The following is a 22,903-nucleotide window of genomic DNA, read 5'->3' as shown; positions in this document are numbered from 1 at the left end:
CATTAATGCGTGTCACATATCAGTTTGCAAACAATGTAAAAAAAAAAGATATGTCATTGAGGAAATAAAGCCACATACAAACATGGTCTCTTTTTTGTAAGGCAGCTCCAAAATGCAGGTGTTTCAGCCTAGCTCAGTGCTAGCATATTACATCATTATGCAGCAGCATACAATACATTTTTGGACTTTGTTGTGCGTGCTCACCTGAACAGGAAGGTGGCGCGGTGGTCCTTCTTGTGGGCAAATTTTGTCTAGATTTGTGGTGCTTTCAAGACAACTGGGAACTCAGAATATAACAAGGTTGAATCATGACGTCAGTGATCTTCAGGTCAGAGCTCTTGAAAGACCCAGAGTTCCCGACTTGGAATTCCGATTTGGATGACCGTTCAAAACATAGCTCGTTTTTTTCCAAGTTCCCAGTTGCCTTGACATCACTGAAGTCTGAGATTTCCCAGTTCTGAGTTTCCAGTTGTTTTGAACGCAGCAGAAGTCATGCTGGATTGACAGCATGGTCAATGTATTCAACCTTTACTGGCCCATAGTGTTGTCTGTGAATGTTTATCCTTTTAAGCTTGGAGAAGAGACGCATAAACCCAGACTTGGACCACACACCCACTCCACTGAATAGCAGGCTAGTGATTGCTTTGCAACGCTTGCAGTTAGCCACAGATTCCTTCCAAAACACTCATTGTTGAATTTGCGATTTACAACGTGTTGTGTAGTGTTCATGTCCAATGGCTGATGAACACCTACACGCTTTATTTAAAATGTATCTTCATATGACCAGAATTGAAAAGGATTTGCCAGTAGATTCTCAACCAGATTCATGATGATGACTGCTTGTCTAGCTTGCAAGATTAGATTTAAAAAGTACGATGTTGGCATGATCAGTCCAATCAAAGCTATGGTAGATATAACGTGATTTGACGTAATTGTATCTGTGGCCAATGACCTTGAGCCTTCTTGGATGGGCACTTCTAATGTAAATCTAAGGCAGCACCAAAGAGGCTTACATTTTCGACATCTCTCCTCATAGATTTTGCGGTGACGTAGTATCCCCGTGAGTGACAGAACACTGAGCCAATCACGGCACAACTAGTGAACATTGCCAACCCCTACACTCCGTATTTTCCGCTGGCTGCCCCACCACCACAGAAAGCACTGAGCTAGGCTGAAGCACCAAGGAAGCAAAAAAGAGACCATGTTTGTATGCGGTTTTATTAACTCAATACTGTAGTTTTTACTTTGTTTGCAAACATATGTGACGTATTAATGCCAAAATATCAAGCAAAACAAGCAACACATTTTTTTATATATACAGTGGAAGTCAGAAGTTTACATACACCTTAGCCAAATACATTTAAACTCAGTTTTTCACAATTCCTGACATTTAATCCCAGTAAAAGTTCCCTGTCTTAGGTCTGTTAGGCTCACCACTTTATTGTAAGAATGTGAAATGTCAGAATAATAGTAGAGAGAATGATTTATTTCAGCTTTTATTTCTTTCATCACATTCCCAGTGGGTCAGAAGTTTACATACACTCAATTAGTATTTGGTAGCATTGCCTTTAAATTGTTTAACTTGGGTCAAATGTTTTGGGTAGCCTTCCACAAGCTTCAAGTTGGGGGAATTTTGGCCCATTCCTCCTGACAGAGCTGGTGTAACTGAGTCGGGTTTGTAGGCCTCCTAGCTCACACACACTTTTTCAGTTCTGCCCACAAATGTTCTATAGGATTGAGGTCAGGGCTTTGTGATGGTCACTCCAATACCTTGACTTTGTTGTCCTTAAGCCATTTTGCCACAACTTTGGAAGTATGCTTGGGGTCATTGTCCATTTGGAAGACCCATTGCGACCAAGCTTTAACTTCCTGACTGATGTCTTGAGATGATGCTTCAATATATCCACATAATTTTCCTTCCTCATGATAGGTTCTATTTGGTGAAGTACACCAGTCCCTCCTGCAGCAAAGCACCCCCACAACATGATGCTGCCACCCCCTGTGCTTCACGGTTGGGATGGTGTTCTTCAGCTTGCAAGCATCCCCTTTTTCCTCCAAACATAACAATGGTCATTATGGACAAACAGTTATATTTTTGTTTCATCAGAGCAGAGGATATTTCTCCAAAAAGTTTGTCCCCATGTGCGGTTGCAAACCGTAGTCTGGCTTTTTTATGGCGGTTTTGGAGCAGTGGCTTCTTCCTTGCTGAGCAGCCTTTCAGGTTATGTCAATATAGGACTCGTTTTACTGTGGATATAGATACTTTTGTATCTGTTTCCTCCAGCATCTTCACAAGGTCCTTTGCTGTTGTTCTGGGATTGATTCACACTTTTCGCACCAAAGTACGTTCATCTCTAGGAGACAGAACGCGTCTCCTTCCTGAGCGGTATGACGGCTGCGTGGTCCCATGATGTTTATACTTGTGTACTATTGTTTGTACAGATGAACGTGGTACCTTAAGGTGTTTGGAAATTGCTCCCAAGGATGAACCAGACTTGTGGAGGTCTTGGCTGATTTCTGTTGATTTCCCCATGATGTCAAGCAAAGAGGCACTGAGTTTGAAGGTAGGCCTTGAAATACATCCACAGGTACACCTCCAATTGACTGAAATTATGTAAATTAGCCTATCAGAAGCTTCTATAAAGTCATTACATCATTTTCAGGAATTTTCAACTTTCAATTTTCAAACATCTGACCCACTGAAATTGTGATACAGTGAATTATAAGTGAAATAATCTGTCTGTTAACAATTGTTGGAAAAATGACTTGTGTCATGCACAAAGTAGATGTCCTAACTGACTTGCCAAAACTATAGTTTGTTAACAAGACATTTGTGGAGTGGTTGAAAAACGAGTTTTAATGATTCCAACGTAAGTGTATGTAAACATCTGACTTCAACTGTATATACACAGTACCAAGTCAAAAGTTTGGACACATGTTTTACTATTTTCTACATTGTACATAGTGAAGACATCAAAACTATGAAATAACACATGGAATCATGTAGTAACCAAAAAAGTGTTKAACAAATCAGAATATGTTTTATATTTGAGATTCTTCAAAGTAGCCACCCTTTGCCTTGATGACAGCTTTGCACACTCTTGGTATTCTCCCAACCAGCTTCATGAGGTAGTCACCTGGAATCCACTTCAATTAAAGGTGTGCCTTGTTAAAAGGTAATATGTGAAATTTCTTTCCTTCTTAATGCTTTTGAGCCAATCAGTTGTGTTGTGACAAGGTAGGGGTGGTATACAGAAGATAGCCCTATTTGGTAAAAGACCAAGTCCATATTATGGCAAGAATAGCTCAAATAAGCAAAGAGAAATGACAGTCCATCTTTACTTTTGGACATTAAGGTCAGTCAATCTGGATAATTTCAAGAACTTTCAAGCGCTATGATGAAACTGGCTCTCATGAGGACCACAACAGGAAAGGAAGACCCAGTTACCTCTGCTGCAGAGGATACGTTCATTAGGGTTATCAGCCTTAGAAATTGCAGGCCAATTAAATGCTTCCCAGAGTTCAAGTAACAGACATCTCAACATTAACTGTTCAGAGGAGGCTGCGTGAATCAAGCCTTCATGGTTGAATTGCTGCAAAGAAGCCACTACTTAAGAACACCAATAATAAGAAGAGACTTGCTTGGGCAAAGAAACGCAAGCTTTGGAAGTTAGATCGGTGGAAATCTGTGCTTTGGTCTGATGAGTCCAAATTTGAGATTTTTGGTTCCAACCGCAGAGTAGGTGAACGGATGATCTCCGCATGTGTGGTTCCCACCATGAAGCATCGAGGAGGAGGTGTGATAGTGTGGGGGTGCTTTGCTGGTGACACTGTCAGTGATTTATTTAGAATTCAAGGCACACTTAAACAGCATGGCTACCACATCATTCTGCAGCAATACGCATCACATCTGGTTTGCGCTTAGTGGGACTATCATTGTTTTTCAACAGGACAATGACTCAACACACCTCCAGGCTGTGTAAGGGCTATTTGATCAAGAATGATAGTGATGGAGTGCTGCATCAGATGACCTGGCCTCCACAATCACCCGACCTCATCCTAATTCAGATAGGACGAGTTGGACAACAGAGTGAAGGAAAAGCAGCCAACAAGTGCTCAGCATATGTGGGAACACCTTCAAGACTGTTGGAAAAGCATTCAAGGTGAATCTGGTTGAGAGAATGCCAAGAGTGTGAAAACCTGTCATCAAGCTGTCATTTTTTGCTAAACAGGTGGGGCTCAAAACAGGTGGGCCTGCCCTGAATCACGGGTTGCACTGTGGCTAAATCGTTATGGAGAGGGGAGCGCAGACCAAGTTGTAACAGTCTGAACCCGATTCATGGTGCAATACTTGACTGCGTCATCACACAATTCCATGGTTAGTGCAGGGTATAGTCTACTATAGCCTACTTTTGTACACTATTCTCCCTATTATAATTCTATGTACACTAATCTTCCAACATTACCATGGGTTAAAGAACTGAATGTGGGAATTATCAGAATGAATCAAACCACCGTTTTCTTCTTTCGAGTGTAAAGTTTTTCCAAACCTGTTTTTCTTATGATTCATAAGTACTTTCCTAACCCTAAATAAGATCAGATTATTTTTTATATCTTCCAATTGGTGCTGAAACGGAGACGAATAAGCGTATACAGTATTCTTTTGAGTCTGTCGACAAAATTCTAACTAAGAGGTACACCATATTTAAAGGGATGGCTTAAGATACATTTACAGAAACCCCTATTGAATTAAAACGAATCTGTTGGGAAGGTGTGAAGGTTTTCAGCAGTTGAATCACATTTATTCAGCGTGAACAAGGGAACCACGCCTGCAAAGCCCATTAAGCATCTTCAAAATGTAAGTCTGAATATCAACTACTGAGAAGTGTGAAAGAAAGGCTCGCGTAAGAAAGGCGTAATTAACTAAATCGGAATCAGGCCCATAGAATATTAGCTAAAAAGTATTGTGGAGCTCTGCACCTAAATATAAACAGTACTGGCACCCAAAATGAGTACCGGCACCTATTTCAGTCCAAGTCGAGCACTGACTATCTCCAGACCCTCCAAAACCTCTTTTAAAAACACGACTGATTGTAAATTCAAAAGGTTTTTCAGTGTGTGCATGAACACAAATTCAAACTAAGTAGTAGCGGTAACATTACATTTTACTCAATATTTCCAATACAGTTCACAGTAATACAGCTGATGTTACCACCAATCTGTAACCATCCGCTTTGTGCATGCAATCATTTTGTGTCAGCAATATGAAATGTAAGCTCATTTTCTAAATTGCAGCCCTCTTTCAGTAAATAACAAGTCAACGAGCAACAATCAATATGTGTCTGGATTTGAACTTGAGAGGCTACTTAATGAAATTCAGCAGAATGCAACAGTGGTCTATAATAACCTTCTAAAGATAGCCAGCCAAGTTAAATACAATTTACTAAACAGATTACAATAATAGGTCAATAATCTACTCGGATATCAGTAACATATCATTTGATAACAGTGTAATTGTAACAATCCAATACGCTTAGCTTTTCTTTCTTGAATCGACAAGACTGATCAAAAAAATTATCTTCCTTGTCACTAATTTAAAGAAAGTACTACTAAAATAAAGACAGTACACAATTTACCATGGCAACAAATGCAGTTTGGCATTTGAAACATCTCCCACACCTCCACAGAAAGCGTTTTCAATGGTGCACGCCATTCCACGCAACTCAACTCACTCACTTGGAGTTTGACAACTCTTACCTTAGCTTAGCTCAAAACCAGCAAACTGAATTTGGTCAATATTGTAGGGAATACATACATGTATACAAAATATAAGGTATGGCTAAGACAGGATACGCTCAAACGGTTGTGAGTCGACATCATTAGCTCTCTACAGAGGGTGATGGGACCCTAACTAGAGTAGAACAGAAATGATCTACATATGTTCAATTCCATTCATTACAAAGGAATGACAGTTACTGTATGACACTTCACTCAAAATCAGCTGTCTTAAAATGACTTCAAATACAATGACCTGAGGAGAACAGTAAACATGTCACTTGATCTACTGTTTAATATTGTCAGTAGTACTGCTTCAAAGACACGTTTTTACCAATTAACCAATCAACTGTGGACCATGTAAAATATGTTTTTCATATCAAAGCCACACATTTGAGTTTAAGTTACTTCCCATAAATCCACGGAGCAACAGCACCAAACACAAGCTTCACTATGGCAACAGTGAAAACAATATACTAATAGCAAACAAGTGACTGTTCAAGCAATTATGGCGTGTGTGTCGTTGTATTAAAAAACACTTACTTAGAAATCTCACAGGGCATTACCCTCATTAATATGAACACCAGCACAATCTTACTACAACATTGTGGATGTTATCAATTGAAATATATAAATTAGAGAGTAAAAAAACATAAATAAAAGCAATAGCAAAATAGCATACATTCAGGTAGATTCATCTAAAACTAGAGTAGATTGCATAATCGTCCTCCAAGGTATGGGTCGTTACACGAAAACACTGCCTTTTGGATCCCTTTGATATTTTAATTAGAAATTGTGCACCAATATTGAATTTTAAAAGCCTGTTATATTAAATGAAGTACCATTTAATATAGACCACATGGATAATTCAATAAATCTATTTTTTTTTTATATGAATACAGACTTGCTAAAGTGCCAAAATTCAGCACTTTGGCATGTCCCTCCGTGCACCCTCTGTGACTTCTAGGATGTTTTTAACCCACTTAACCCCAACATTTCTCCACGTATTCACCATCAATGTAAAGCCCTAGTTATTGTTGCTTTGAAAAAGTAATTTTTGAAGATGATTATTTATTAGTGTTACCCATAGATAGACAGGCTAGAAATGTTGTAACAATAAATACACACAAATGGGAAGCCTGCATTCAACTGCCACTCCCTGTTCCATTCCCCCTGTCAAAAGTGGATTATGGCTGATTTTCAGATGAAATTCGCAACCCTGTTGTGTTCAACCCTGTTACTTTATTTGACATTTAAAAGGCACTTACTATAGTAATTGTTTTAATTTAACCTCTTGAGATGGGAAAACGTGTGCTCTTTATGACAGAATGCTAAAATGAGGTGAAATCCAAAGTATTTTTTTTTTACCATGTTACACTTCTCAAAAGGCACCGAATTGCTGCAACGACCCATATAATGATATTGAATATTTAAAAAATCTTCACATTTCACAGACGCTGGATGCAGGGCATGCACTACATTCCTTGATAGCCATACAATAATGCAGTACCACGGGAATGACACACTCCATGCGCGCCCTTGCTTCAGCTCAGTTCCACATAACAGTTTGTGTCCTGCTCAATCGATAAGAACCCAAGCTTTGGGAGAGTAGCAGAAGTTTATGTGGCAGTCCATCTGAATGCAAGACCTGTGGCAATCAGTTATTTCACTAGATAACTTCTCTGCCACAGCTGAAAACCTGTGTGTGTGATATCAAACGTCCCAGGAAAAGAATGTTGCAGAATGGGTATCCTCTTCATTCTGGCTTATGAAGAAGTGATCTGGATGAGAAGAGAGTTCCTCTAGACATCACATGTAACAAACAACATGACAGGGAGCAGGGAGAGGCTGCCTTCCTTCTGTGATCGCTTGGTTTTCCTACTCCATTGAGTCTGATAGAGGACGCTGCTCTCCCCTTCAGACCCGGGCTCAGGCCCCAGGGAAGGCCCAATCTAGGGGGTCAGGATGAGGCTACCGGCCTCCTCTCTTTCCTGCCGCTGGAAGGTGGCATGGGCCTGCTCCAGATCCAGAACCACTCCAAGTAGCCGAACCGCTGCAGCCTGCCTGTGCTTCAGGAGCTCCACGCTACAATCTGCTCCATCTGGGGGGGAGAGAGAGAGATTTGAAGCAACTTGAATGCTTTAAATGACAGTACAACTGTCTAGGGAACCAACCTCTCTGACAGCTAAGGTGCATATTAAAAAGGCACTGCTTTGACAGTCTCTCACCAGGGAACAGCCCAGAGTTCACTCTATTCTCTTCCTCTGTGGTCATCTCTGCCTCCACCTCCACATACTGCTTCCTGTTAGCACACAGCACAGGGCACAGCACAGCACAGGGCACAGCACAGCACACTCACATTAACACACTGATCAACATGTTTATCAATGTTTAGACAGTGTGTAACAAAGTATGAAAGCATTGTGTGAAAGAGGCTGAACATAATCCACACTGATGTGTTCCTGAGTTACAGGCTATATTCTAATGAATAATAGTCCTAGTGTTACAATGTAGACCCCTTATGACAAGTAAATGAACTGCACCCTGTCTGTCTGTCTGTCTGAGAAGGTTTATCATAGCCTCCAAATGTCTCATGTCAAAGTGTATTCCACTGACCTGAGCTTGTCTCTTCCCTGAAGAAGCTGTTTGTAGATGGTCTGAGTCTCTGCGTCTGGATCTAATGGGTCACTCCAGTCGCCCAGAGTCACTGCAGAGTGAGTGCGACTGCAACCTGAAGCTGAACAAAACAGAATACAGTGTATTCACTTTTCTAATTTTATTTATTTATTTTATTTCACCTTAATTTAACCAGGTAGGCCAGTTGAGAACAAGTTCTCATTTACAACTGCGACCTGGCCAAGATAAAGCAAAGCAGTGCGACAAAAACCACAACACAGAGTTACACATAAACAAACATACAGTCAATAGCACAACAGAAAAATCTATGTACAGTGTATGCAAATGTAGAAGAGTAGGGAGGTAAAGCAATGAATAGGCCATAGAGGCGAAATAATTACAATTTAGCATTAGCACTGGAGTGATAGATGTGCAGATGATGATGTGCAAGTAGAGAGTGCAAGTAGAGGGTGCAAAAGAGCAAGAGGATAAATAACAATATGGGGATGAGGTAGATTGCCGTGCTATTTACAAATTGGCTGTGTACAGGTACAGTGATCGGTAAGCTGCTCTGACAGCTGATGCTTAAAGTTAGAGAGGGAGATATAAGACTCCAGCTTCAGTGATTTTTGCAATTCGTTCCACTCATTGGGAGCACAGAACTGGAAGGAAAGGCGGCCAAAGGAAGTGTTGGCTTTGGGGATGACCAGTGAAATATACCTGCTGGAGCGCGTGCTATGGGTGGGTGTTGCTATGGTGACCAGTGAGCTGAGATAAGGCAGGGTTTTACAGAGCAAAGACTTATAGATGACCTGGAGCCAGTGGGTTTGGTGACGAATATATAGTGATGGCCAGCCAACGAGAGCGTACAGGTCGCAGTAGTGGGTAGTATATGGGGCTTTGGTGACAAAACGGATGGCACTGTGATAGACTACATCCAGTTTGCTGAGTAGAGTGTTGGGGGCTATTGTGTAAATGACATCGCCGAAGTCAAGGATCAGTAGGATAGTCAGTTTTATGAAGGTATGTTTGGCAGCATGAATGAAGGAGGCTTTGTTGCGAAATAGAAAGCCGATTCTAGATTTAATTTTGGATTGGAGATGATTAATGTGAGTCTGGAAGAAGAGTTTACAGTCTAACCAGACACCTAGGTATTTGTAGTTGTCCACATATTCTAAATCAGAACCGTCCAGAGTAGTGATGCTAGTCGGGCGGGCGGCTGCAGCCAACAATCGGTTGAAGAATATGCATTTAGTTTTACTAGCATTTAAAAGCAGTTTGATGCCACGGAAGGAGTGTTGTATGGCATTGAAGCTCATTTGGGGGTTTGAGATATATACAGAATGGCGTCGTCTGCGTAGAGGTGGATCAGAGAATCCCCAGCAGCAAGAGTGACATCATTGATGTATACAGAGAAAAGAGTCGGCCCGAGAATTGAACCCTGTGGCACCCCCATAGACTGCCAGAGGTCCGGACAACAGGCCCTCCGATTTGACACACTGAACTCTATCTGAGAAGTAGTTGGTGAACCAGGCGAGGCAGTCATTTGAGAAACCAAGGCTATTGAGTCTGCCGATAAGAATACGGTGATTGACAGAGTCGAAAGCCTTGGCCAGGTCGATGAAYACGGCTGCACAGTACTGCCTTTTATCAATGCCAGTTATGATATCGTTTAGGACCTTGAGCGTGGCTGAGGTGCACCCATGACCAGCTCGGAAACCAGATTGCAGAGTGGAGAAGGTACGGTGGGATTCTAAATGTTTGGTGATCTGTTTGTTAACTTGGCTTTCAAAGATTTTAGAAAGGCAGGGCAGGATGGATATTGGTCTATAACAGTTTGGGTCTAGAGTGTCTCCCCCATTGAAAAGGGGGATTACCGCGGCATCTTTCCAATCTTTGGGGATCTCAGATGATACGAAAAAGAGGTTGAACGGTCTAGTAATTGGGGTTGCAACAATTTTGGGGGATATTTTTAGAAAGAGAGGGTCTAGATTGTCTAGCCTAGCTGATTTGTAGGGATCCAGATTTTGCAGCTCTTTCAGAACATCAGCTGTCTGGATTTGGGTGAAGGAGAAGCGGGGGGGGGCTTGGGCAATTGCTGCAGGGGGTGCTGAGCTGTTGGCCGGGGTAGGGGTAGCCAGGTGGAAAGCATGGCCAGCTGTAGAAAGATGCTTATTGAAATTTTCGATTATTGTAGATTTGTTTTGGGTGGTGACAGTGCATCCTAGCCTCAGTGCAGTGGACAGCTGGAAGGAGGTGCTCATATTCTCCATGGACTTTACAGTGTCCCAAAACTTTTGGGAATTAGTGCTACAGGATGCAAATTTCTGTTTGAAAAACATAGACTTAGCTGACTGAGTATATTGGTTCCTGACTTCCCTGAAAAGTTGCATATCGCAGGGGCTATTCAATGCTAATGCAGAATGCCACAGGATGTTTTTGTGCTGGTCAAAGGCAGTCAAGTCTGAGGTGAACGATATCTGTTCTTAGTTCTCCATTTTTTTAATGGGGCATGCTTATTGAAGATGGCGAGGAAAGCACTTTTAAAGAGCAACCAGGCAGGTCAATATCCTTCTAAGATACCCGGGCCAGGTCGATTAGAAAGGCCTGCTCGCTGAAGTGTTTTAGGGATCGTTTGACAGTGATGAGGGGTGGTCAGTTGACCGCAGACCCATTACACATGCAGGCAATGAGGCAGTGAACGCTGAGATCCTGGTTGAAGACAGCAGAGTTGTATTTAGAGGGAAAGTTGGTCAGGATGATATCTAAGAGGGTGCCCATGGTTACGGATTTAGGGTTGTACCTGGTAGGTTCCTTAATAATTTGTGTGAGGTTGAGGGAATCTAGCTTAGATTATAGGACAGCCGTGGTGTTAAACATATCCCAGTTTAGGTCACCTAACAGTACGAACTCTGAAGATAGATCGGGGGCAATTAATACACATATGATGTCCAGGGCACAGCTGGGGGCTGAAGGGGGTCTATAACAAGCGGCAACGGTGAGAGACTTGTTTCTGGAAAGGTGGATTTTAAAAAGTAGAAGCTCAAATTGTTTGGGCACAGACCTGGATAGCATGACAGAACTCTGCAGGCTATCTCTGCAGTAGATTGCAACTCCGCCCCGTTTGGCAGTTCTATCTTGTCGGAAGATGTAGTTAGGGATGGAAATTTCAGGATTTTTGGTGGCCTTCCTAAGCCATGATTCAGACACGGCTAGGACATCAGGGTTGGCAGAGTGTGCTAAAGCAGTGAATAAAACACACTTAGGGAGGAGGCTTCTAATGTTAACATGCATGAAACCAAGGCTTTTACGGTTACAGAAGTCAACAAATGAGAGCGCCTGGGGAATGGGGGTGGTGCTGGGGGCTGCAGGGCCTGGGTTAACCTCTACATCACCAGAGGAACAGAGGAGGAGAAGGATAAGGGTACGGTAGATTTCTGGGCTCTGAAGAATAGATTCAAGGCATAATGTACAGACAAGGGTATGGTAATCTGTCTGTGAGATTCTCAGTCTCAGTGAGCAAATAAATATGGGCTGGTGTTAAGAGTAGTGCACATAAATGTGAGATAAAAAGATCATTATGAAGTGTTAAGGAAGCACTAACATGTTAAGTGTGTGTGGTACTTCAACAAAGATTCCTACATAAGTTCATATTTTAATTACTAGCGCGGTCAGCCTGTAGGCAGCAGGTCCACTTGCTACTGCGGTACGCCCCTGGGTGGAAGGAGGGCAGCATGCGCCTGTTGTAGATACTGGCCTTCCTGATGGCTGACAGCCACTGGTTCAACTCATTCACATTCTGCAGACACAGACAGACATACACAACACTCAGGTCAGTCCCAGTGTACGCACAAACCACAGTGAACAGTGATGAAAAGAAAGCACCACAAAGTCAACCCAGTCAAGGGTCAGTAGTGCTGTGGTCAGTAATAGTGTGGTCAGTGACTGGAGGTCTGTCAATACCTTGCACTGGGTATAGATGGTGTGCATCTGTCCATCGTTGTCCTGGGTGACGACCTGCAACACATGCTGCTGTTGGAAGGCATTCTCATCCACTCTCTCCACAGCACACACACACTGGATGGGGATGGAGGAGCGCACCTGCAGGATGCACACATAACACAGTATCAGTATGCACACAGCTCCATGTTGCACTCCTGTATTACTCTTTGTAGGCAATTTTCTGATGCAGGCAAATACACATCAAATGAATCATTCAGTTATCAGCTATTCCTCAGACGAGTTTAGGCCCGGCTTCAAGTGCCACCCTTATGGGTACAGTAGATAGAGTATGTCTGCTTTCATCCTTCCCCTACTTTTTATTGAACATTAAGCAATTCAAGACCATTTCGCAAAGAAAAAGGACTGAAGAGAAAAGAGTGGTGGAGAGATGGAGAAGAAAGTGGGAGAGAGCAGGGCAGGAGAAAAATGTCAGAAAGGCTGCTTTAATGTAGAAATCAGCCGCTTCCATGGGAAGCCTGCCTCACTCAGGCTAGAGCACAGTGGGAGGGGATATGGTCCACAGTTGGATTTGCAATGTTAGTATGAATATCCACAGCCTTCAATGAACCTAGCATTTATTCCAGCCCCACAAAGGAAGAAGTCCGCTCAAAGAGAACCCTCTTTTACTGGCCTATTCTCCACATCTCTCTTTCTCTGACACCCCCTATTTCTATCCCTATCTTTCTCGCTCCCCCCTCTCTCTCTTGTTCTCTTTCTCGCTCGCTCTCTGCCCCTCTCTCTTCCTTCCCCTTCTACCCCCTATCATTCTCTCTCCCTCATCCCCACTCCTGTCCTGGACTGGCTAGGCAAATGAGAGAAGCTCATTATCAAAAGACTGGGCATCACATGATAATAGCCTCCCCACTAATGATGTTCTCATACAGAGGGAAACACAAATAAGGCAGACGGGTGATTAAATTTTTTTTTTTTTTTTGAGGCAGGATGACGATCAAACACCCTTTGAAGGGTACAGGAGCCAATTCACACCAGAGGAAATGGTGTTACCTTGTTATAATGAGTTACTTTCAGAGGACTTAATGTTTTCTTGTTTGTCTTTATCTGATGTAAAAGAATGGAGGAATTGCCAATAGAGCTGGTCATGGGTAGGATTGTGTATGTGTGGGTCAGACCTGCCAGGGATCTGGGGTCTTGGCGTAGGACAGCGTCTCACTGCTCAGCCAGAAGTATCGCTTCTTGAAGGAAAAGCGGGACAGGAGCTGGGGGCTTTCGGCCTTGTGCTTCTGGAGATAGCCCTCCTTCACTGTCACTGAGGGCAAGAACACAGCCCTCTGGGGCACCTCAGACACTGCAGACAGACAGAGGGAGCAAGAGAAAAGAGAGGGGAAGGAGAGGGAGAACAAGATGGAACAGGAACAGTGATGGAGGGGAAGGGAGTGAGAGAAAGGAAGAGAGAAATAAGATGGGTGAAAACGGGAGCACAGAAACAGAAGTTCTACGTTTTATCAATATGGACACAAGGTGGAGCTGTAGCAGTACAGTTATGGTTAATGTATACATATTGTTGAATTACATTACAGCACATGATGCATTATCTCATTGTACATCATTGTTTGTGTCATCTTGCCTCCCTCGTCACCCTTGTGTTCAGCACACCCCAGTGTTAATTTTGTCAAAAATAGTGATTAAAATACTTGGACTTGGACTGAAACAGGTGCTGGTACTCATGTTGGGTACCGGTACTGTTCATATTTAGGTGCAGGAGCTCCACAATATAATTGAGCTAATATTATATTAGGTGAAACAGGAGCTCAAATTTGAGGTGCAGGTGCCCGTTGCCTGGTTGGGAAACAAGCTCCTTTAAGAAATTAAAAACCATAGTCGCACTGAGTTTAATAGTAAAACAACAGTCTATGTTTTTCTATCCCTTGAGTAAGCTCAACCCTCCCACTTTCCCCACTGCATTTCATAGCCAGGTTCTGTAACCAACGTAGCAAAGTCTCCTTCTTTTCCTCAGAGAAAACGGCTTAATTCTAGCCCTTACCAGTCAAAAGATATGACCCATAATATCAACGCTATGATGTTTTCTTTCTATCGTGCATTGGAGAGCCGTATTTTACATCCATTAAGCACATAGCGGGCCATTCCAAACGAGGCTACTTCCGGACCGGACTGTTAATAATTTGTTTAGGCTACACCTTGTTCAGTCATGTTATCTCATTAGCTAGCTATAGCCAACCTGGGACACGTTCAGCAGGACTCAACCTTTTGGAACGTTCAGATAGCGTATCTCTATGTAGAACAAACATGCCTCTCTAATATGTTGAATATGGAATAACTCTATTCATGGGTTCTATCTGAATCAAAAACGTTTTGGAACTGAATGTGGCCCTGGTAACATCACTAGTAGCCTATATGCAAACATTTGGAGGAACAGAAAGAAATGGGATAGCAAACAATTGATTGACTAAATTCCTCTTGCCACTACGCTATATCTGACTGGGTAAATTACTTTATTTAGATTTAATGTTGACCCAGTGACTCAGACTTGAGCACTTGGACCAGGACTCGAGCACTGGGACTTGGACTTAGGGATTTAGGGACTTTGGGAGCACAGGCGTCTTGAGACTTGATTCGGACTTGAGGTTCAGTGACTACTACATCACTGGGCAAAACAGTCATTAGCTCCCATTTTACTTGTGGACACCAATGTGGCTGCAGCGTCTGTGGAACCTTGATAACAATGGCAATGACGTGACTGAATGACGGAGGTGCAATCCATCCGGACGGAGGTGCAACCCTTCCGGACGGAGGTGCAACCCTTCGGCAATACTTTGTGGAACCATCTGGTGATTGTGCAACTCTTTTTCTGCGCTTGCTTGTGTCTGTTTGTTCTGTATGTAATGTGCAATATCTATTTACTCTGAATTATTTCATACAGTATTTCTGCTGTTGGGAAGAGAATAGGATGTTATGCAGAAAAATATGTTGGTAGGACAAGGCTATGTATGTTTGTGCACCTATAGGTTGAGGCAATACAAATGTGTTGTGACTCAAATTAAAGGGCATTTTGTTGGCTAAAATGGCCCACTATTTTAGTCATTTTAACAATAACTAGACTAAATCATTATTCAAATGACAAAAATGTGACTTAATGATATTTTAGTCAAAATGACTAAGACTAGACTAAATCTAAAAAAGAGTGCCAAAATGAACACGGGCACACCCTCAGACATATGGAACAATACAAATCCACTCCTGCATAACACATTCACATCAAGTGTATTAAATGTCAAAGTGGCCTTTGAGGGAGAGCCCAGTGGCTGAGATGACATGGAGATTGGAATATGATATTTCAGAGGGATAAGATGGATCACAACAACAGACTCGCTGACACGCGACGATGAGAAAAGGGCATAGGTGTGCTATGTATACAGTGTGGTGTGTAGGGGTGGCGAGGGCTCCACAGTTCAACGCGCAGCCCACCGCACTCCATTTTAGTCCCAGTATCAGCTCCCAGCTGCCTATGAATATTTCACCACTGGGTCTATTGTATCTATTGATACCAGTAATAACTGGCCTTGCCATATTGGCACCTGGCGGGTTAGCCTACCAGGATAGGAGCCCAGCCAAGCTCTGCTGCTCTGTCGTCCGCCCCCCCCCCTGTCCCCCCCAGTGGCTCTACCTTATCTCTGATCTCTACGGTTATCTGCTTGCTCTTCAGCAGGCTACTGATACATTACTACTAGGGCCTAGAGTTTCCCCCCTGGTAAGGTGACATGGTGAGGAAAAACTCCAGGCAGGTAGCCTAGTGGTTAGAGCATTGGGCCAGTAACCGAAATGTTGATAGATCGAATCCCCGAGCTGACAAGGTAAAAATCTGTCATTCTGCCCCTGAACAAGGCAGTTAACCCACTGTTCCTAGGCCGTCATTGTAAATAAGAATTTGTTCTTAACTGACTTGCCTAGTTAAATAAAGGTTTAAAAAAATGCATTGCTGAATAAACAGTGTCCTGCTGGTGCTTCTTACCGCTATCAATGTCGATGAGCTTGTCCAGGAAGTCTTTAACAGAGGACACGCTATAAAGGATGATGGGATGCAAGGGCTCCATCCACAGCTCCTTACCGTGGCCCAGCTGCAAACCCAGGTTCCCCACACTCTGCACTGCCTGGCGCATAGAGAAACACAGCCATGTTCACCCACCACTCTCTACTGTAACCAAAACTTACCATCTGTCAAATGGGCAGGGAGTACCGTTATCAATTCTGATATTAAATGAGCAGCACAGTATCATCAGGATGTGCTTGTGGTTCCTGTAACAGACTACTACACCCCTCTCTCTATGTGTCTCTGAGTAACATCAAACATCCCAGTGAGCAGGCTTGCTGTGAGGCCCTCTTTGTCCTGCCCACACCTGGCATGGGAACCTCTCTGAAGGACCCCTCTCTGAAGCTCTGCTTTGAACCCAAGCCTGACCGCACACAGATGTAAAAATAGACCATTCTCTGTAGAGGACCCATAGCAACAGGACTTCAGCACCACGGACAGCAACTCTATTCTCCACAGCTGTTTCACTGTGCGGGACTGTGTGGCACTGTTGTAGGATAAAAACTGTCTGTGCATGTGTGTGCGTATGCGTGTGTGTGTGTGTGTGTCCGTATGAGTGTGTGCGTGCAAGGGCACAGTACCTTGGCCAGTAGTAACAGTGTCCTGCTGGTGCGTGTATCTGCATGCTGGTCCCTCAGGTGAAAGAGCTTGGGTGTGAGGATAGCAGGGGCAAGGAAACGCAGGAAGAAAAACCCACTGATGGCCAGATACTTCACATCCTAAGGGGAGAGGGCCAGGAGGGAAGGTGTGCAACAGAGATGAATAAAATAAATGCACTAACAACATCCCCATGTCTATTCACTATCCAGCAAGGAAAACACGTCTTCATCTAGGTGACCTTTGTAGCTGAATTTGACATTTGACCTCTGGGTTTGAAACAGACCTCATTCTCTGGCTTAGGGAACTGCTCCTCCACCCTCTTGTGCAGTTGTTTGAAGGCCACCCTCATGACAGGTGGACACTGGGTAACTGACCCAATGATGGACTCCACGATGTTAGACAGATAGCCCTGCAGCATCTCCACACTGCTCTCCCTCACCTCAGCCTCAGACAACGCACCTTTAAATGAGATACGCCTCCAGAGATAGAGGGGTCAGTGTTACATTGAAATGAAATGTATATTGACAATTCAAAAGAGCTCTGAAACACAAAGGCCTGCGGGACCCATACTGTGACCTTTGCTTTGTACAGACAGCATTGTCACTAATTATGAAGTCTGTGCACTGGCCAAATCAATACATCAACATCTATCAAATCAAATCAAATAACATGTTATTGGTCACATACACATGGTTAACAGATGTTATTGCGAGTGTAGCGAAATGCTTCTGCTTCTAGATCCGACAGTGCAGCAGTAACTAACAGGTGATATCTAATAATTCCACAACAAAACCTAGTACACACAATCTTGTAAAGGAATGGGATAAGAATATATAAGTATAAAATATATGGATGAGCAGTGACAGAGCAGCTAAGATGCAATAGATAGTAAGAATAGATACTGAAGGATACAGTATACAGTATATACATATGAGATGAGCAATATGAGAAATGTAAACATTCTTAAAGTGGCATTATTAAAGTGACTAGTGTTCCATTTTTTTAAGTGGCCAATGATATCAGCCTGTAGGAAGGCAGCCGCCTCTCTGTGCTAGTGGGGGCTGTTTAACAATCTGATGACCTTGAGATAGAAGCTGTTTTTCAATCTCTCTGTCCCAGCTTTGATGCACCTGTACTGAACTCGCTTTCTGGATGGAAGCGGGGTGAACAGGCAGTGGCTCGGATGGTTATTGTCCTTGATGATCTTTTTTGCCTTCCTGTGACATCGGGTGTTGTAGGTGTCCTGGAGGGCAGGTAGTTTACCCCCGGTGATGCGTTGTGCAGACCGCACCACCCTCTGGAGAGCCCTGCGGTTGTGGACGGTGCAGTTGCTGTACCAGGCGGTGATACAGCCCGACAGGATGCTCTCAATTGTGCACCTGCAAAAGTTAGTGAGCCACATTTTTTCAGCCTCCTGAAGTTGCGCATTCTTCGCAAAACACTGTTTGTATGCGTTGACCATTTCAGTTTGTCGGTGATATGTACATCGAGGAACTTAAAACTTTCCACCTTCTCCACTGCTGTCCCATCGATGTGGCTAGGGGGGTGCTACCTTTGATGTTTCCTGAAGTCCAAGATCATTTATTTTGTATTGCTGACATTGAGTGAGAGGTTATTTTCCTGACACCACACTCCGTGGGCCCTCACCTCCTCCTTGTAGGCTGTCTCGTCGTTGTTGGTAATCAAGCCTACCACTGTTGTGTCGTCTGCAAACTTGATGATTGAGTTAGAGGCGTGCATGGCCACGCAGTCGTGAGTGAACAGGGAATACAGGAGCGGGCTGAGAACGCACCCTTGTGGGGCCCCAGTGTTGAGGATCAGCGGAGTGGAGATGTTGTTTCCTACCTTCACCACCTGTCAGGAAGTCCAGGACCCAGTTGCACAGGGCGGGGTCGAGACCCAGGGTCTCGAGCTTAATGATGAGTTTGGAGGGTACTATAGTGTTGAATGCTGAGCTGTAGTCAATGAACAGCATTCTTACATAGGTATTCCTCTTGTCCAGATGGGATAGGGCAGTATGCAGTGTGATGGTGATTGCATTGTCTGTTGACCTATTGGGCCGGTAAGCAAATTGGAGTAAGTCTAGGGTGACAGGTAGGGTGGAGGTGATATGATCCTTGACTAGTCTCTCAAATCACTTCAAGATGACAGAAGTGAGTGCTACGGGGCGATAGTAATTTATTTAAGTTACCTTAGCTTTCTTGGGAACAGGAACAATGGAGGCCATCTTGAAGCATGTGGGGACAGCAGACTGGGATAGGGATGGATTGAACATGTCCGTAAACACACCAGCCAGCTGGTCTGCGCATGCTCTGAGAACGCGGCTAGGGATGCCGTCTGGGCCAGCAGCCTTGCAAGGGTTAACACGTTGAAATGTTTTACTCACGTCGGCCACGGAGGAGAGCCCACAGTCTTTGGTAGCGGGCCGCGTCGGTGGCACTGTATTGTCCTCAAAGCGCGCAAAGAAGTTGTTTAATTTGTCTGGAAGCAAGACGGCGATGTCCACGACGGGGCTGGTTTTCTTTTTGTAATCCGTGATTGTCTGTAGACCCTGCCACGTACGTCTCGTGTTTGAGCCGTTGAATTGTGACTCCACTTGGTCTCTATACTGACACTTGGTCTCTATACTGACACTTTGCTTGTTTGATTGCCTTATGGAGGGAATAACTACACTGTTTGTATTGGGCCATATTTCCAGTCGCCTTGCCATGATTAAATGTGGTGGTACGTGCTTTCAGTTTTGCACAAATGCTGCCATCAATCCACGGTTTCTGATTAGGGAAGGTTAGGGAGGTTTCTGGTTAGGGAAAGTACAACCTCTCCTATACACTTCCTTATAAACTTGCTCACCGAGTCAGAGTATACGCCAATGTTATTTTCTGAGGCTACCCGGAACATATCCCAGTCCACGTAATCGAAGCAATCTTGAGCGTGGAATCTGATTGGTCAGACCAGCGTTGGATAGACCTAAGCACTTCCTGTTTTAGTTTCTGCCTATAGGAGGGGAGCAACAAGATGGAGTCACGGTCAGATTTGCCAAAAGGAGGGGCGGGGGAGGGCCTTGTATGCATCGCGGAAGTTAGAGTAGCAACGGTCGAGCGTGTTACTCGCTAGTGTAATGCAATCGATATGCTGATAGAATTTAGGTAGCCTTGTTCTCAATCTAGCTTTGTTAAAATCCCCAGCTACAATAAATGCAGCCTCAGGATATATGGTTTCCAGTTTGCATAAAGTCGAGTGAAGTTCCTTGATGGCCGTCTTGGTATCCAATTGCAGGGGGATATACACGGCTGTGACGATAACCGAGGAGAGTTCTCTTGGGAGATAATACTGTCAGCATTTGATTGTGAGGATTTTACGTCAGGTGAACAAAAGGACTTGAGTTCTTGTATGTTGTTACAATTACACCATGAGTCGTTAATCATGAAACATACACCCCGCCCTTCTTCTTACCGGAGAGATGTTTGTTTCTGTCAGCACGATGCACTGAAAATCCCGTTGGCTGTACAGACTCCGACAGCATGTCCCCAGCTAGCCATATCTCCGTGAAACAGAGTATGTTACAATCCCGGATATGTCTTTGGAAAGCAACTCTTGCTCTGATTTCATAGATTTTGTTAACTAGGGACTGGACATTAGCGAGTAATATACTCGGAAGCGGTGGGTGGTGTGCGCACATCCGAAGCCTCACTAAAAGACCGCTCCGGCACCCTCTCCTGCGTTTTGGGTCAGCCTCTGGAATCAGTTCAAATTCCCTGGGAGGTGCAGACAAAGGATCCGCTTTGGGAAAGTCGTATTCCTGGTCGTAGTGCTGGTAAGTTGACGTCTCTCTGATATCCAATAGTTCTTCCCAGCTGTATGTAATAACACTTAAGGTTTTCTGGGCTAATAATGTAAGAAATAACACATTTAAAAAAATACTGCATAGTTTCCTAAGGACTAGAAGCGAAGCTGCCATCTCTATCGGCGCCATCTTGTCAATCAGGTGCCGTCTTATACATTTCATCTCTCAATAGATCCCTCAGTGTTATTACGTCTGTGGAAACTTGAGCACTAATGTGGTACAGTAGATAGCAGGTTAAGTCTAAGGAGATGTAGGATCAGTCTGTGTAAATGATCAGGTCTGGTCTGGGCAGATATAGGGATGGTAGATACTGGATATGGGTGGGTGTCAGAGATAGGCATCTCATGGGGTTCTCTCTAGTTGCTAGGCAACAAACTTCCCCCATTTTTACATTCCTTTTTCATGTCTTGATGTTGTCATCTCCAGTCACACTGTGGAGGAGGTGGGGATTATGCTATGATGCAAGTCTCATATACTGTAGATGTTATGGGTTGTTATCCAGGAAACTAGTATATCTCTGAGGGTGTAAACAATCATCACACCTGTATTTCGACTCCAGTATTTTCTGTTTACCTGGTTCTGTTCAGGTCAATTTTACACGGGTCCAGCTCAATGTACTTCTTCTCCTCAAAGATGCGGTTAATGATGGGCTTCAGGACCTCATGAAGGTACAGCATCCCCACAGCCTGCCAGTGCACAATACCTCACATTTAGAAAACATCCATTCAAAGCTATTTTATATATATCCAGTCAGTTTACACAGCTAATGCCAATTATTCAGAACAACAATGGTTCTTAGATTTAAGTCATTCCCATGTCTTTAGGACTAGGCTATAGTGCTTTACTGTGAGACAGGTAAGAGCAAAGTGAGAATCCAGCTAACACGTTGGATTGACAGAGGGAGCATGCCCAGACAACATGATGAGAATTTCTACTCACCTTCATGAACTGTTCCATGGCCTTAGAAGCTAGAGAGTTGGACCGAAACAGGGTGTTTGGATCCACTGTCAGAGAGATACATTAAAGAGTAGAGTAATGTAGGCTATACATTTCAAGGACATCATATTTCTAAACCACTTTGTATGGGGCCAAGAGGAGTAATAAACCAAATACTGATCTTGGTCAACTAGGGCTACTTCAATAGCCCTAGTTGACCCCATTTGCTACCGAAGTTACCTTTATCCTTGGAMGGAGGAACATTGATSTAGTCATAGTGATATGACCTATTGCCGGGCAAAATGTTTTATACTGAACAAAAATATAAACGCAATGTAAAGATCCCAGAAATTTTCCATAAGCACAACAAMCTTATTTCTCTCAAATGTTGTGCACAAATTTGTTTACAGCCCTGTTAGTGAGCATTTCTCCTTTGCCAAGATAATCCATCCACCTGTCAGGTGTGGCATATCAAAAAGCTGATTAAACAGCATGATCATTACACAGGTGTACCTTGTGCAGGGGACAATAATAAAAGGCCACTGTTTTAAGGGAGCGTGCAATTGGCATGCCGACTGCAGGAATGTCCACCAGAGTTGTTGCCAGAGACTTGATTGTTAATTTCTCTACCATAAGTCGCCTTCAACATAATTTTTTTGAATTTGGCAGTACGTCCAACCGACCTCACAACCGCAGAACACATGTAACCACGTCAGCCCAGGACCTCCACATCTGGCTTCTTCACCTGCGGGATTGTCTGAGACCATTCACCTGGACTGCTGATGAAAGTGTGGTATGCACAACCAAATKATTTCTGCACAAACTGTCAGCTCATCTGCGTGCTCGTTGTCCTCACCAGGGTCTTGACCTGACTGCAGTTTGGCATCGTAACTGACTTCAGTGGGGAAATGCTCACCTGGGAAAAGCCACTGGCACACAGGAGAAGTGTGCTCTTCACGGATGAATCCTGGTTTCAACTGTACCGGGCAGTTGGCAGACAGCGTATATGGCGTCGAGTAGTTTGCTGATGTCAACGTTGTGAACAGAGCGCCCCATGGTGGCGG

The 22,903-nt window shown here is 43.7% G+C and overlaps 1 protein-coding gene across 1 annotated transcript in view; it reads right to left on the bottom strand.

Annotated features, from left to right (window-relative positions):
- Window positions 1–5,156: 5,156 nt before the first annotated feature.
- Window positions 5,157–22,903, bottom strand: part of LOC112068031 (rasGAP-activating-like protein 1) — a 36,399-nt gene continuing 18,652 nt past the window's right edge. The window contains exons 11-21 of the mRNA XM_024135024.2: window positions 21,843–21,907; window positions 21,477–21,589; window positions 17,343–17,535; window positions 17,041–17,178; window positions 16,382–16,520; window positions 13,524–13,699; window positions 12,355–12,492; window positions 12,055–12,190; window positions 8,392–8,512; window positions 8,004–8,077; window positions 5,157–7,876 (exon numbers count right to left, since the gene is read on the bottom strand). Coding sequence (XP_023990792.1) covers window positions 7,728–7,876; window positions 8,004–8,077; window positions 8,392–8,512; window positions 12,055–12,190; window positions 12,355–12,492; window positions 13,524–13,699; window positions 16,382–16,520; window positions 17,041–17,178; window positions 17,343–17,535; window positions 21,477–21,589; window positions 21,843–21,907 — 1,442 coding nt within the window. The 3' untranslated portion in view covers window positions 5,157–7,727. The remainder of the gene's footprint in view (window positions 7,877–8,003; window positions 8,078–8,391; window positions 8,513–12,054; window positions 12,191–12,354; window positions 12,493–13,523; window positions 13,700–16,381; window positions 16,521–17,040; window positions 17,179–17,342; window positions 17,536–21,476; window positions 21,590–21,842; window positions 21,908–22,903) is intronic.

This window comes from Salvelinus sp. IW2-2015, unplaced genomic scaffold (genome assembly GCF_002910315.2).
Source record: "Salvelinus sp. IW2-2015 unplaced genomic scaffold, ASM291031v2 Un_scaffold19, whole genome shotgun sequence".
Classification (NCBI taxonomy): Eukaryota; Metazoa; Chordata; class Actinopteri; order Salmoniformes; family Salmonidae; genus Salvelinus; species Salvelinus sp. IW2-2015.
This window is presented reverse-complemented; position numbering and strand designations above follow the sequence as displayed.